Source organism: Mus caroli, unplaced genomic scaffold, assembly GCF_978045245.1.
Source record: "Mus caroli unplaced genomic scaffold, Mus_caroli_1 scaffold_14, whole genome shotgun sequence".
NCBI classification, from domain to species: Eukaryota; Metazoa; Chordata; class Mammalia; order Rodentia; family Muridae; genus Mus; species Mus caroli.
Genome location: NW_028227269.1, coordinates 901,366 through 915,870, shown reverse-complemented (window position 1 = coordinate 915,870; position 14,505 = coordinate 901,366). Strand labels below are relative to the sequence as shown.

Genomic DNA, 14,505 nt, shown 5'->3' with positions numbered 1-14,505 from the left:
CATTCTGAGCAGAGTTCATGAGTGGTTCCTGCCAGGGAAACACCACTGCTCCCTCAGGACATTTGGCAAAGTGGCAGAAGATTGGTTTGGTGTCATGTGTCATGTGCTGGCAACTAGTGGATACAGGTCAAGGACGCTGTTACACGCCCTAACACCTACCACGGCTAGCATTAAGGAATACATTAAAAAGAAAAAAACAGAACAAAAACAAACCTAACAACAACAAAAACTTCTGCGATAGCTGGCTGTGGTGAGCCAAACCTGCACTGCCAGCACTTGTGAGACTGACATAAGAGGTTTGCTACAAGTTCAAGGCCAGGTCTGGGCTATGTAGGGAGACCTTGTCTCAAAAAATAAAAATAAATAAGAATAACCACCCCCCAAATCCATGATAAAGTATATATAAAATTTGTCTTTTTAACCATTTTGAAATATACATCGACTACATTCATATTCTTTGACCATAACCCCACATAGAACTTCTTCACCCGACAGTAACCCCTGGCCTATGCTTCACTCCCACAGCCCTCGCCATATAGATGACAGATGTGGACAGCTGCTGGGCCCAGCCTCATCCAGAGAACTGTGTCCACCCCCACCCCCAGGCCACACTGTTTCCAGAGCTCCAATTCACATTCCAGCATTCACCACGCTGGGGTAATGGCTTCTTTACAGTGTACCTCCCTTCTGGACTGTGGGTTCTGCCTTTCCTTTCTCTACCCCAGGATCCTAGAGCCCAGCAAAGGACATGGCATCCATTCCTTGATAGAATCAAAAAACTTAATTGTCTCAAGGCTCCTGAGGCAGTATATGGAATCCATGTGAGGAAGATGGCCCCAAGGCTGGCCTATGCTCACACACACATCCCTCATACTCTGCAGCAAAGCTCCCAGGGTGACCCAAGTACAGGACAGCCATCTGAAGGACCTCCCAGGCTAAGTCTCCCTCACAGGCAAGTAAGCTTTACAGTGAAAAGAAGGGCACCCCCCCCCCCGCCAGTTCAAGGGGGAACTTGGGGCCAATCAAGGAGCCTCCTGCAGGGACCTGGCTAGACGCTAACCAGTTCGAAGCCCCTGCCACCCACGCCATGCTTCAGCTAACTTTGCTGCAGTGTAACTCTGGCCCATCCTGCCCCTGGTGAGGCCATGCCTCTCAAAGCCAAGCCAAGGCGGTTAAAGAACCACGCTCATCCTGCCCCAGCCACGCCAGAGTCGTTGCCACTCTCTGTTAAACCTGTCCCAGCTTAGCACTGTCCCCTCCACTTGGTCACTCCCTATCCTTTCCTGGCTTCTCAGATAATGTCTTTCCTGAGGTGCAAAGAGCTGCCGTATGTGTTGTATCTGTTAATATTCTTAATGAAAACAAAACAAAACAAAACAAACAACAACAACAACGAAACACCTGACAAAAGCAACCTAAGGAAGGCAAGGTTCATCCCAGGACGCCGTCCATCCCGGCAGCAGGAGCTGAAGGCAGCTAGCCACATTGCATCACAGCCAGGAAGCAGAGATGGGTGTCGGCAGCCAGCTTGCTCTCTCCGTTTTTATCCAGTTCAGGATCACAACACAAGCAATGGTGCTTCCCTCATCCTGGTTGGTTCTTCCAACTCCACTGAACCCACACTAGCATCTCTCACAGACACACCCAGAGGTTTGTCTCTTAGACGAGTCTCAGTCCTGTCAGGTTGGCAGCCAGTGTGAAGCATCACAGGTACACAGTGTCTAGGTGAGGGTAAGAACAGGGAAGCAGGCCATCTCTCCTAGGTAACACACACTGGTCAGCGCTGCACGCTAGAAGAGAGGCTGGTGTGGCTGGACCCCGAGGAGGACACAGCAGCTGGGACCAACACACCTGAGATCATTGTTACAAGTGGCCCTAGACTGTGTGCCTCTGGCAAGGAGTCAAGATGGGGCAGAAATCAAGGTGGTTTTTGTTATTCTTTTAAATTCATTGGAATAATCCCCCAGTAACACCAGCTATGCTTCCCCCAACCTCCTCCCATGTTGACGGGGAGTCCAGCATTCCTGGCAAGTGCTCTGCCCCTGAGCTCCACCCCCAATGCCAGGAGCAGCCATCTACAGTGATCTCTAGCAGCTCTGTCTCAGAAGCTCTCTGACAACAGTGTCCCTGACAGTGTCCCTCTTGAGCCACTGCTGGGGCCTAGGGCTTCTCCTTTTACTCCATCATCTGACCAGCGAAGGACGCTCTGTTTTTCTACACCTTCACCAGGCCAGGATTTGCCTCAGCTCCATGCTCCCTTTATTCCCAGGCCTTAACGGATACAGAGTAAGAATACAAGGTGTGGCTGTGTGTGCCTGTCAAGAAGCTGGGTACAGTGGCACACACACCTTTAATCTCTATACTCAGAAGGCAGAGAAGGCAGATTTCTGGGAGTTTGAGGCTAGCCTGGTCTACATTGTGAGTTTCAGGATACCCTGTTCCAAAAAGAAATAAAATAAACAGTAACCCCCTCAGGTCTCTTGCATACTATCTTTCCAGGTAAGACTCATTTTTAACGGAACCTTGGTCTACACAGCAGGCTGGTAGGCTCACAGCCTGCCCCACCTTGCTCAGCATTGTCTCAGCAGGACCTGCCACTTCCCCTTGGTTCCTGCCCTCCTTTAAGGGCCAGGGAAGTCCCACATTTCCCAGTATATTTTCCCTGGTTTCTTTGACCCTCAAGGTCCACACCTGCTGGCATCCCCACCCCCCACTACCGCCACCACTGGCCTCCCTCAGAGTTTTCTTGCATGCTCAGGAGGGCAAACCTTAGGAAGAGTTAAACTCCCCATGCCCCATCCCTCGGGCCTTCTGGAAGGCTGCTGCTGGGGTGTGACCAGGAGCAGCAGCCCAGGACTAAGAGAGCCTAAAATCAAGGGGGATTGGCCATCAAGCCTCCGCTTAAAGAGCTAGCAAAGTGCAGGACTGGTCTTGAAACGAGGAGGGGATTTAGTTCTGTTGGAGAAGAACCAAATGGCTCTTAGACTGGAAAATAAGCCACACTGCAAAGCCCTGGGAGCCGTAAAACTGCCCAGGCAGCAGAGGCTCAGCCCAGCGCTGCCTGGCTTCCCCTGGCTTCTGTCCTTCTGCCCTATAGCACTGCCCTCTGTAACCCACTCCCTCCAGGCTGTGCAGGAGGCTGCTGTGGAGTAAGTAGCCCAGCCTGGCTCAGCTGAGCTCGGCGCCAGCTCCCACCCACTCCTCCTCCCGCCCTTGCTGGGTTATTCTTAGCAAGAGTGACCTCAGAATGCACCCTCCAAGCAAAAATAACCCTGGAGGAAGTTGGTGGGTATAAATCCCCACTGATATGCATGCCGCTAGCAAACAGGGTGTAGATGTTGCAGGGCCTGTCACCCCCACCAACCAACCGCAGGGCCTGGTGGGCCAAGGCAGAAACTGTCCCTCTGCTGCCCCAGCTAGAACCACCCACAAAGAACAAAGACCTCTGCAGAGCTGTCTGGGCTTGTGACCACAGTTCCACTTGTCACAGTGCAGGGTCTTCAGGAGCTGGTGAGCAGGGCACCAGCGCTCTCTTTCCACTGAGCCGCACACACAGGCCTGATTTTACATGCCAGTCTCCTCCTCCCCAGCCCACAGGCCCTGGCCCAGGTGCCAGCTCCCTTCCTAAAGCCCTCCTAGCCCAGCAGCTGGCTTCCTGTTTCCTGTTGCTTTGCAGTATCTTAGCTTTCCACCACTGCAGGCCCAGGCCTACTCTGAAGCAGCTCACCTCCCAGCTCTGACCACTCCAGCCTCCCCAGCTATACCTGGATTCCCAGGATTTGTGTCATATTGTCCCTCAGTTACATTTTCTTTCTTTTATTTTTTATTTTTGAGACAGGGTCTCACGTGGCCAAGAACTTGATGCTGGCTAAGGATGACCTTGAACTTCTGATCCTCCGTATCTCAAGTCCTGGCATTATAGGCATGTTTATGTGGTGCTGGTGTCATGTATATGCTCAGTGCCCACAGAGGCCAAGGGAGCAGAGGAGGGTGTTGGATCCCTTAGAGCTGTAGCTAACAACTGGCTGTGAGCTGCCGTGTAGGTTCTTGGAATCTGAGTCCCAGGTCCTCTGGAAAAGTAGCAACCTTAATGGAAAACCAGGACCTGGTGCACGCACGGCAAGCACGCTACCAATGCGCTACACACCAAGACCTCAGCTTTCTCTGTATGGTGTTTTGAGACAGTATGCATATTTTCAAACAACCCTGCATTCATATACTAAGCTCCCAGGGAGAAGAGAAGCTGGGGGCTCACAGTAGGGGGATCCAAGAAGTGAGTCTTTTAATTATTATTGGGGTGTGTATGAGAGCTTGTGCATTTGTGTGTGCGTGTGTGCATATGTGTATGTTTAACACACACACACATTCATGCCATTGGCACTCTTCCGAACGTTGGAGGATAATTCCTGAGAGCCAGTCTCCATCCCACACAGATTCTTCAGGCTTTTACCTACAAAGTCATCTTGCTAGCCTGAAGTAAGTCTTTGAACTGGCCTTTTCAGGCGACAAAGTGCTGTGCTATTAGCCTTTTTATTCTTGGTCTCATTGCTCGATTGTAGGTAATGAAATAAGTTCTATTTGGCAGACATGCAAAGGAACCAGTATGGATTGTCGCAAGTTCAAGGACAGCCCAGGTTACAAAGTGCCTGTCTCAAAAAGCAATCAACCAGTGGAGGAACAAGCTCTACTTATCCAGAGTGAAAGCAAATCTGAGATTTAGGGGAACACTGGGAGCCGCGATGGGGCTGGATTCTAACTTCTCTATTTGCTAAGAAAGTGTATCATTGTTAAAAACAAAACAAACAAACCAACAAACATGAATACTAATATTCATTATTAAAAGAAGGGGTGGGAGGAGTTATGGGAGGGGAGAGGGTTTCCAGGGCTGGAGGTGGGGCTCAGGGGCTGAGCACTTGGCTGAAGATGTGTGAGCTAGGTTTGAGAACCACTCGGTGAGTAAGTATGTAAATAAGTAAATAAATTAGATTGCAGTTTAGAAACCTCAAGCTCCTAGACACTGATTCAGAGTTCTCTGCGGACAAGCAGCACCCATGGCTCTGGTGGTGAGGCGTGTAGACCATTTTGGTCAAGCAAGTACCTTTGCTTGCTGAACTCCCTCCCCCACCCCCCACCCCCCCCCCCACCCCCCGGGCCTGGGCTTCACTTTCAAGTGAGGCTTGATGGGGTTTGGCTCCAAGGGAAGAGGCAAGGAGGGCTATCAGACCACACGAGTAGGGAGCATGTGCCTGGAGCACCCTGTGGGGCCGTAAGAATACAAGGTTCTTCTGTCCAAGACAGGTTAAGTGTTGGGCACAGTGTGGAGGGGGCAGGAAAGGGGACAAGAAGGAGCCAGAAAGTCAGGGCCAGTGTTCTGGATCTTGTCTTTTTTTTTTTTTTTTAAAGAGATGATTTATTTTATGTGTATGAGTACTCTGTCTTCATGCACACCAGAAGAAGACATCAGACCCCATTACAGATGGTTGTGAGTCACCATGTGATTGCTGGGAATTGAACTTAGGGCCTCTGGAAGCACAGCCAATGATCTTAACCATGGAGCCATCTCTCCAGTCTTAAGAGAAATGGAGTCCATGAGCCAGGTGGGGTGGCACATGCTCTTAGAGGCAGAGGCAGATGGATCTCTGTGAGTTCGAGGCCAGCCTGGTCTACAAAGCAAGTTCCAAGACAGCAGGGCTATTATACAGAGAAACCCTGTCTTGAAAAACTAAAACAGAAAGAAAGGAAGGGAGGGAGGGAGGGAGGAAGGGAGGGAAGGAAGAAGGGAAGGAGGCACAGAGGAAGGGGAGAAGGGAGGGAGGGAGGGAGGGAGTCTTAGGGCTGGAAAGATGGCTTAACCATTAAGGTTGCTACTTTTCCAGAGGACCTGGGACTCAGATTCCAAGAGCCTACACGGCAGCTCACAACCATTTGTTAACTACAGCTCTAAGGGATCCAACACCCTCCTCTGCTCCCTTGGCCTCTGTGGGCACTGAGCATATACATGACACACAGACACACTTGCAGGGAAAACACCCATACAGATAAAAATAAATAAAATAGAAGGAAAAAGAAAGAAATGGAAGTCTGCTGGCTCAGTGGCACACACCACACACCTGTAATCCCAGTACTCCAGAAGACCAGCCTGGTTAATATACAGTGAGTTCCAGGACAGCCAAGGCTGCCTAGTCTCTGTCTCTCTCTGTCTCTCTGTCTCTCTGTCTCTCTGTCTCTCTGTCTCACACACACACACACACACACACAGAGTGAGACAGAGAGAGGCAGAGAGAGAGAGGGAGAGAGAGAGTTGCTCGACTCTCAAGAACAGACCTGCTAAGCAGCTTGCTACCGTGACTATGCCTCTCCAGTACACTAGATTGGAAGGAAAGTTTCCCCTTTCCATGTGAAGGGCAAGAAGCAATAGTGGGTTCTGGGAAGTGAGCTTACCTGAGCACCCCTAGCTAGGAAACTAACACAGCAGCACCCAAGGACAGATGTCTAAGAATCTGTTGCACAGACTTGGGGACAAATTGAGAAGGCGCCAAAGGTGTTTAATTTGGGGGCTGGGGAGGCCCACATGTGTAGTTGAACTCCTCTGTCCAGTGCTGCAGAGCAGAGCTCGTATGACGGAAGTTCTCCTCCTCGGCCACATTTGGCCTCTTTCTCGGCTCCCCCTTCATTAGCTCACTGCCCTCCTCAGACCTGCCTGGGACACACAGGGCTGCTCGAGTGCTCCTAGGGAATCTCGTCCCAGGGCTGCAGCAGATCCCACAGAAGCCTGCTGAGCGCTGCTGCAAAGGAGAAAAGGACACCAGGAGGGAGGAGAAAACCTGGACCGCACCTGCCCCACCAGAGCTAGGAACCCAGACTGAGGCCATCAGTAAGTAGCCTGCAGTAACAGGAAACATCCCCAGGTGGCCTGCCAATAAAAGCCACAGTCTATAAGCTGACTTTCTGTTCCCTCCAACACATAAAGTTCCATTCTTGCCTGGTCCTCTTGGAGGTCAGAAAGAGTATCTGGTCCCCTGAACCTGGAGTTACATATGATGGTGAGCCACCAATGAGTGCTGGAAGTCAAACCGGAGGTCCTCTGCAGGAGCAACAGGTGCACCAGCTAAGTCAACTCTCCAGTCCATTACAAAAAAATTTTTAATTTAACTCTTTAGACAGGATTTCACATAGCCAAGGCTGGCCTCAAACTCAACTATTTAACAGAGAATTACCTTGAACTTTTTTTTTTTTTTGGTTTTTCAAGACAGGGTTTCTCTGTGTAGCTCTGGCTGTCCTGGAACTCACTTTGTAGACCAGGCTGGCCTCGAACTCAGAAATCCGCCTGCCTCTGCCTCCCGAGTGCTGGGATTAAAGGCATGAGCCACCACGCTCAGCTTACTTTGAACTTTTATTATTATTATTATTATTATTATTTTCATTTTTCGAGACAGGGTTTCTCTGTGGCTGTCCTGCAACTCACTCTGTAGATCAGGCCAGCCTCAAATTCAGAGAGATCTGCCTGCCTCTGCCTCCTAAGTGCTGAGACTAAAGGCGTGCACCACTACCACCTGGCTGACTTTGAACTTCTAATCCTCCTGCCACCACACCCAAGTGCCACCATGCCATGCCCAATATTATACAGAACTGAGATCCAACCCAGTGATTCATGCATGCGAGGCGAGCCCTCTACCAACCAAGTCTCCTTTATCTTATGTCCCAGACTCCTCAGTGGTACCAGCTTTTCAAGGGGCCTCTCCTCAGAGTACAGGTGGCTGCAGAGTCACCCAGAGCTGGACCACATCCACTTGATGCTTTGCATAATGTATACTGAGAGGTCAGTGCTGGCCCTACCCCAAAGGCCCACAGCCTGGTCTGTGGCCACGGGAATTATGCAAGTTTATTATCTGGCACACGCTGCCCATCTGGGCTCCACTGTGCTGTCTGCAAGCACCCCAGGAGGTACACAGGACAGGTATTCCTGACAGCCCATTTTTTTCAGGGAGGTCACATAGCTCAGAAGCGCCAACCATGACATCCTTTCTCCTGTCAAACTGTGATTGCCATGGTGCCAGGCAGGGATGAGTCTAGCCCTTGCTCTGCAGCGGACTGAATTCATCTCAGGCACCCTAGAAGGAATACACCCTGCCTGCGGTCTGGCTGTAACTTGTTCAAGCTCAGAAAGGTGGTGGCTTGTGAAGTGGATATTTGAACCGGGTCCGCTGGTCTCCAAAGACAGTGTTTTTCTTTCTGCACCAAAGCTGGATTCAGGCAAAGGCTGAATGATTCCCGCCCAGTCCTCACTCGGCGAATTATTTCCTCATACCCTCTGACCCCAGACACTCACCCTCTCTCAGTGCTGCTCCTGCCTTTTGATTCCAGACTGACAAATTGGAGTCAAAGGGTCACTGGCTCTTTATTTGTTACATGTGGTGGCTCTGGGTCCTCAGTGACTGGAGTGCAGAAATTTGCTCTGCAGATGGCAGGCCGAGGTGCCTCAGGGGGCAAGGACATGCCCGCAGTCAAATGGAGCCAGCTGCTCCTTCACACACCTTCACCCCTCAAGGTGCTCCAGGGTGAAAGACAGAAGCATGGGGAATCTGCTGTGCAGCTGCCTCAAACTGGGAATTCTCCTGAACCCTCATTTTATTCTTCCATCATTGTCAGGTGGATTTTTCATTACAGGCCATAAAATATCCATGTGTGCTTTATTATTAAGATGTCCTAAGTTACTTACCAGCTAGTTACCTAACTTCCGCCCTTCCCTCTTGAGTCATGCAGAATTGGCTGTGGTCCCCATCTGCTCCCCGCAGGTTCCCAGAGCCTCTGACCTCTCTGGAGCCATCTCCCTAACTAGATGTGTGAAAATCGCTACTCCCTGCTGTCCTGCCCCAAAGAAGGACTGTTACCAATCTGGGGCTGCTGTTCCCCTTCACCCTCCTGCTCCTCCTGCTCCTCCTGCTCCGAGTTTACCGTTCTCTGCTGGTAGGGCTAAGAGAAAGGAACCAGCTGGCTTTGCTAGGAAATAATTATCCACCCTTAGGCCTGAGGGAGGCAGGCTCTTCCAGCCCACAGCTGCACCATACCCCCCAGCTCTCTCCATCTTGAGCAGCCCTGTAGCTCCTCCAGACCTCAGCATGGGGCCAGCGGCACCACTGCCAGTCACCCTGCAGGCCTTCAGCAATGCCTGGGGCCTCTTGCAGAAGCTCAGGCTGCATGGCTTCCTTTTTCTGGAATCAGGCTCTGTCTAGCCTCAGATCCTCTTGGGAACACAGGACCATGGCTAGTGTACGGCTCGGTGGCAGGGCCCACAGGGAATGTGGCAGGCTTTCTGGGTACCCTTCCAGTGGGAAGCCAGGGGTCAGAGCCTGGTTGAAATCTCAGCTCCCAAATCCACAGACAAGTTCCTGGCCTTTAGTCTAAAACTGGAGGAAATGTGGAAAGGAAAGGTAGGTTCAAAGATGGAGGATGTAACAAAGCCCTACATCTGGCCTTCATGTCCCCAAGGCCTTGCGGATAGACATCGCTACACAGGCATGGTCATGTGAGAGAGGACACTCACCGGTGGGTGCTTGCGCTTCCGGCCAGGCCTCCCCACCTTCCGGGCCGTGGCACTGGGCTCCTGGCGCTCTTCCTTGCCACGGTTCTCCTCCTGTTCCTCTCCTTCCTGTGGACACAGACACACCCTGTAAGCCAGAGCTGACCCGAGAGGCACTGTGTTCCAGGCTTCCTGGATTGGCATTAGCCTCCTCCTGTGCTACCTCCACAACAGTCACATTTCCAGGGCTGTGCCATGCTGTCCCCAACCCTCTTGTGTGGTAAAGTTGAACCCCATCCCAGTAAATCCAGAGGGCCGGGATACAGCTTCGGTGACAGAGTATTTGCCTAGCGTGCACAACACCCTAGGTTCAATCCCAAGCGTTGGCCAAATAAAATAGGCAGCTAAATCCTGGAGGGACCCCGGGACCTCCAGTGGGTATTACTCCCTCTAATGAGTGTATTGTGTGCTTTGATTTTTTTTTTTTTTTAAAGATCGGGTCTCACTATAGAACTCTAGTAGCCCTTGAACTTGCTATATAAACTAGGCCTCACAAGAAACCATCTGATCTGTCTCCTGAGTTCCAGGATTAAAAGTATATGTTCCAGGCTGGAGAGATGGCTCAGTGGTTAAGAGCATTGACTGCTTTCCCAGAAGTCCTGAGTTCAATTCCCAGCAACCACATGGTGGCTCACAACCATTTGCAATGGGGGTCTGATGCCCTCTTGTGGTGTTTCTGAAGAGAGCAACTGTGTACTCATATACATAAAATAAATAAATAAATCATTCCAAAACAAAACAAAAGGCATGAGCTACTAGGCCTGGTGTGTGTGTGTGTGTGTGTAAAAAGTTATATGTTCCATTCACAACTTCTTTTTTTAAATTATTATTATTATTATTGTTATTATTATTATTATTATTAGGGCTTGTTTGTTTCTTTTTGAGATAGGGTTTCTCTGTGTAGCCTTGACTGTTCTGGAACTGACTCTGTAGACCAGGCTGCTGACCTACATCCATCTGCCTTTGCCTCTGCCTTCACCATAGCTTCTAAGGCAGGATCTCACCTAGCTCTGACTAGGCTCAAACTCCCTATGTAGCCAACCTTGAGCTACTGCCTCCACCTCTGAGTGCTCAAGTGCCGCCATACTTGGCTTTAAGCACACAAAGAGAACATGCATGTGTGCATGTGGAAATGAAGCCAATCAGGTGTTTTCCACAACTGCTCTCCACCTTTACAAAATAGAATTTCTTTAAGCCAGGTATGTTGGTGGCACATGCCTTTAGTCCCAATGCTCAAGAGGCACAAGCAGGTGGATCTCTGAATTTGAAGCCATTCTAGCCTACAAAGCAAGTTTCAGGACAGCCAGGGATACACAGAGAAACTCTGACTCAGAAAAACAAAAATAAACAAATTTAAAAAAATGTCTTTTACCCCTCACTCTGGCCCCGCTCACTCTGGCCCATAGGTTTTTTTGTTTGTTTGTTTTTTGTTTTTTTTTGTTTTTGTTATTGTTGTTGTTCCTCATTAAGGATGGTTTTGAGCCATCCTGTGGTTGCTAGGATTTGAACTCATGACCTGGGGAAGAGCAGTCAGTGTTCTTAACCGCTGAGCCATCTTACCAGCCCCAAAAATAATGTCCTTAAAAATTATTACATAGATTATTTGTATGTATGGGCATGTACACACATGCAGCACAAGTGGTCATGTGACAGACAGTCATAGGACTCTCAGGTATTTATTCTCTCACCAAGGGGTCTTGGGACTTGAACTCAGGTGGTCAGGCTTTGTGCCTAGTGACTTTATCCACTGAACGATATCAACAACCCGAACCCTTGTTTTTTGAGACAGGGTCTTCCCGTCTATCTCCCTAGCACCACATCCCCAGTTTTCATGTGGGTGTTGGGGATCTGGCCTTGGATCACCATGTTTAAGCAGCAAATACTTTACCCACTGAGCCATCTCTCCAACCCCCACATTTTCCTAATTATAAGATCATAGCACAGCCAGGCAGGAGGTAGATGCAGGAGGCAGAGGCAGGCAGATGTCTGAGTTCCAGACCAGCCTGGTCGAGAGAGAGAGAGAGAGAGAGAGAGAGAGAGAGAGAGAGAGAGAGAGAGAGAGAGAGAGAGAGAGAGAGAGAGAGAGAGAGAGTGAGTTCCAGAACAGCCAGAAATGCAGAGAAAGACTGTTTTGAAAACAAAAAGCAAACAAATAAATGAAGGAACAAAAGATCCTAATGCGAGGCTCTGAGTTGTCTGGTTTGGATGCTAGGCACTGAAACCAGGGATTCATATTTGCAACATAAGGGCTCTACCACTGAGTCATATTCCCAGACCACAGTTGATTTTATCTCTATGATTGGAAAAAAAAACTTACATGATTACAGACATTCAAGCAGCAAGGTATTTAATGAATCTTTATTGAAAACAAAATATCATCAAATGATCACTTTATGACATAGTTTAAAATGCATGCAACACTGTGCAGAACGCAGGCATTTCCTTCAGGCTGCAAACACTCCTGCCCCGAGCCTGGTCCATGTGGCCCTGACACTGACATCACCATGCCACAGAAGTGTCTTGGAGACCATGGAACCTCTGCTTTGCTCCTACTCAACAAAACCTGCTCAGGGCTGAGACCTCCAGGCACATCTTCTGGGGCAGAGCTGCAAACCTAGAAAGTCCTGCCTCACTGCTCCAGCCTGGCCACAAACCACCCACAAGTCCCTTTTGACTCAGCAGGCTCCAACATGACTAACCACTGGCAGAAACAATGTTGGGGAAGGGGAGTGAGCCCTTGACCAAGAAGACTGCTCCACGAGCCTTACATGACATTAGCATCTGAAAATGGCTTTGCAGATCTCACTGCAGAAAGCCAGGCCACAGAGACACTGGTACCATGGACAGAGAAGGCAAGGGTGCCCATGCTTCCTGGAGATTTGCCATGGTCCTCCACATCCCACTCAACTTTCATTTTCTGTGATTTCAAAATAGTTTGTGGCTCACCACATCGATTTTCAGGTATTGGAAGGGCATGTACTGAAGACCTACTGTGACCAATCACAGGCTTCTGACACACAGCAAGAGCAATACTGACCTATTGTCTGTCTGTCCATCCATCCATCCACTCATGGCATGTCTAGGAAGCAGACAATCACATCTCAAGTTCTAACAGGCCTCTGAAGAGCTGTGAGTGGAGGTGACAGACAGGCACACCTCGGCACCTACTGGTGGGGACTGTCCAGCTTACAAAGGAGACAGAATAGATAGAGGCATGGGAGAGGTCTCCAGTGCACTGTAGGAGAAAGGAAGGGCTAGTAGGCAAGAGACCTGATACAATGATGTCAAGGAGATTTGGCTAGGGGTCAGAGCTGGCTTTGGAGGGCCCTGCCACTGGGCAAGATACAATGGCCAGAGGACAAAGGCTGGAGAACCAGGTAAGGAGCCCAGCCACAAAGAATCTCCAGGAGGCAGAGGCTCCAGTGTGGAGGGAGAGGCTGCCTCCAGGACCACTGACCTCTGGGCATTCTTTTTAGGAGAGGCTGACAAAGAGGTGAGGCTAGAAGGCTCCAGGGAGACAGATGGGCCACAGAAGGGGCCCTGCCACAGGTAGCCCAAGGACACATGTCCATGAGAAGCCAGCTGTTGTTCTGTCCAGTTGTTCTGTTGAGTTGTGTCCCAAGGATCTAAGGATGCCTCTTCAAGAAACTAGTGGGGACACACAGATCAAATCTGACACACGCAGCTCAGAGCATGTGGGTTACCTTGGCAACTCTGGGAGTGAGACATTGCTTTTGGTTTGGTTCTACCACAGCTGTGACTGTCTTTATAGAAAATATCAGGGAAAGTGTGAACTCACAGACATGACTAGAGCAGGTCTACAGCCCCTGGTCCTCATCGTGGGCTCCTCTCCTCTGAGCCTCAGCTTCCTATTCACAGGCTGGGGGAAGAACCCAGCCGTCTGCCTGCCTTTGCTTTCTAAAGTGAACAAGTACCAGGCCTGTGGTCTGCTCCGTTCATTGTTTCTACCTCAGACCCTAAGATGGAGCCTAGAGCACAACTACCCAGAGATTCTGGCATTTGAACTATTATTTCTCTAGCAAACTACATTTATCACAGTTTTAGGGATCTGTTTGACTTTCTAGATTCTGTCTGAAAAAACAGAGTGAAAGTCTTTCATCAGGAAAAAAGAAAACATGGCCACCATACAGCAATGACAAAAAACCAAAGCCATTTTGGCTAGATTGGTAGACTGCTTGCCTAGTGAGCTTGGAACTGAGACCTGGGTCCCCAGCTGCATACGCCAGGTGTGGCAATCTATGCCTGCAATGCCAGAACTGGAGAGGCAGGCGTGGAAGGTTAGCCTTGCCTTTTGGAGAGTTCAAAACCATCTTTGGCTATCACAAAAACGAGCAAAATCGGAAATCAAACCAAACCAAAGACACTTGACCTTCTGGTACAGACAACCCCTGTTCTCATGACCCCATGGGAAAGGCCTCTAGGGTCTTTAACAGCAAACCCTATGCCACGTGGTCCCTCCATGTGCTGCTCACATGCTTTACCTCATACAAATTATCCAGGCATGCTACACACAGTCAGCACACTTTGTCCCTGCTGGCTTCAATCCAGACTAGTCCAGCCTGGACTAAGAAGCCACCTTACCCGCACTTGGAGAGCACCAGGCCTGGGCCCCAACCCCAGCAGGAAGCAAGAGATGCACAGAACAGACCTCCTAGTCTTCTGGATCCATATCCAGGTTTGGCTCCCACCTTCCCATTCTTTTTTTTTTTTTTTTTTTTTTTTTGGTTTTTCGAGACAGGGTTTCTCTGTATAGCCCTGGCTGTCCTGGAACTCACTTTGTAGACCAGGCTGGCCTCGAACTCAGAAATCCGACTGCCTCTGCCTCCCGAGTGCTGGGATTAAAGGCGTGCGCCACCACGCCTGGCTCAATATAGCATTCTAAAATGGAGGGTATGCTTTCTGCT

General features: G+C 49.9%; 1 protein-coding gene across 4 annotated transcripts in view; it reads right to left on the bottom strand.

The window, feature by feature from the left end:
* Positions 1–14,505, bottom strand: part of Dnmt3a (DNA methyltransferase 3 alpha) — a 105,436-nt gene that overhangs the window by 54,433 nt on the left and 36,498 nt on the right. For all 4 annotated transcript variants that reach the window (XM_029484347.2, XM_029484345.2, XM_029484346.2 and 1 more), the window contains one exon: positions 9,545–9,649. In XM_029484347.2, the coding sequence (XP_029340207.1) occupies positions 9,545–9,649 (105 nt within the window). The remainder of the gene's footprint in view (positions 1–9,544; positions 9,650–14,505) is intronic.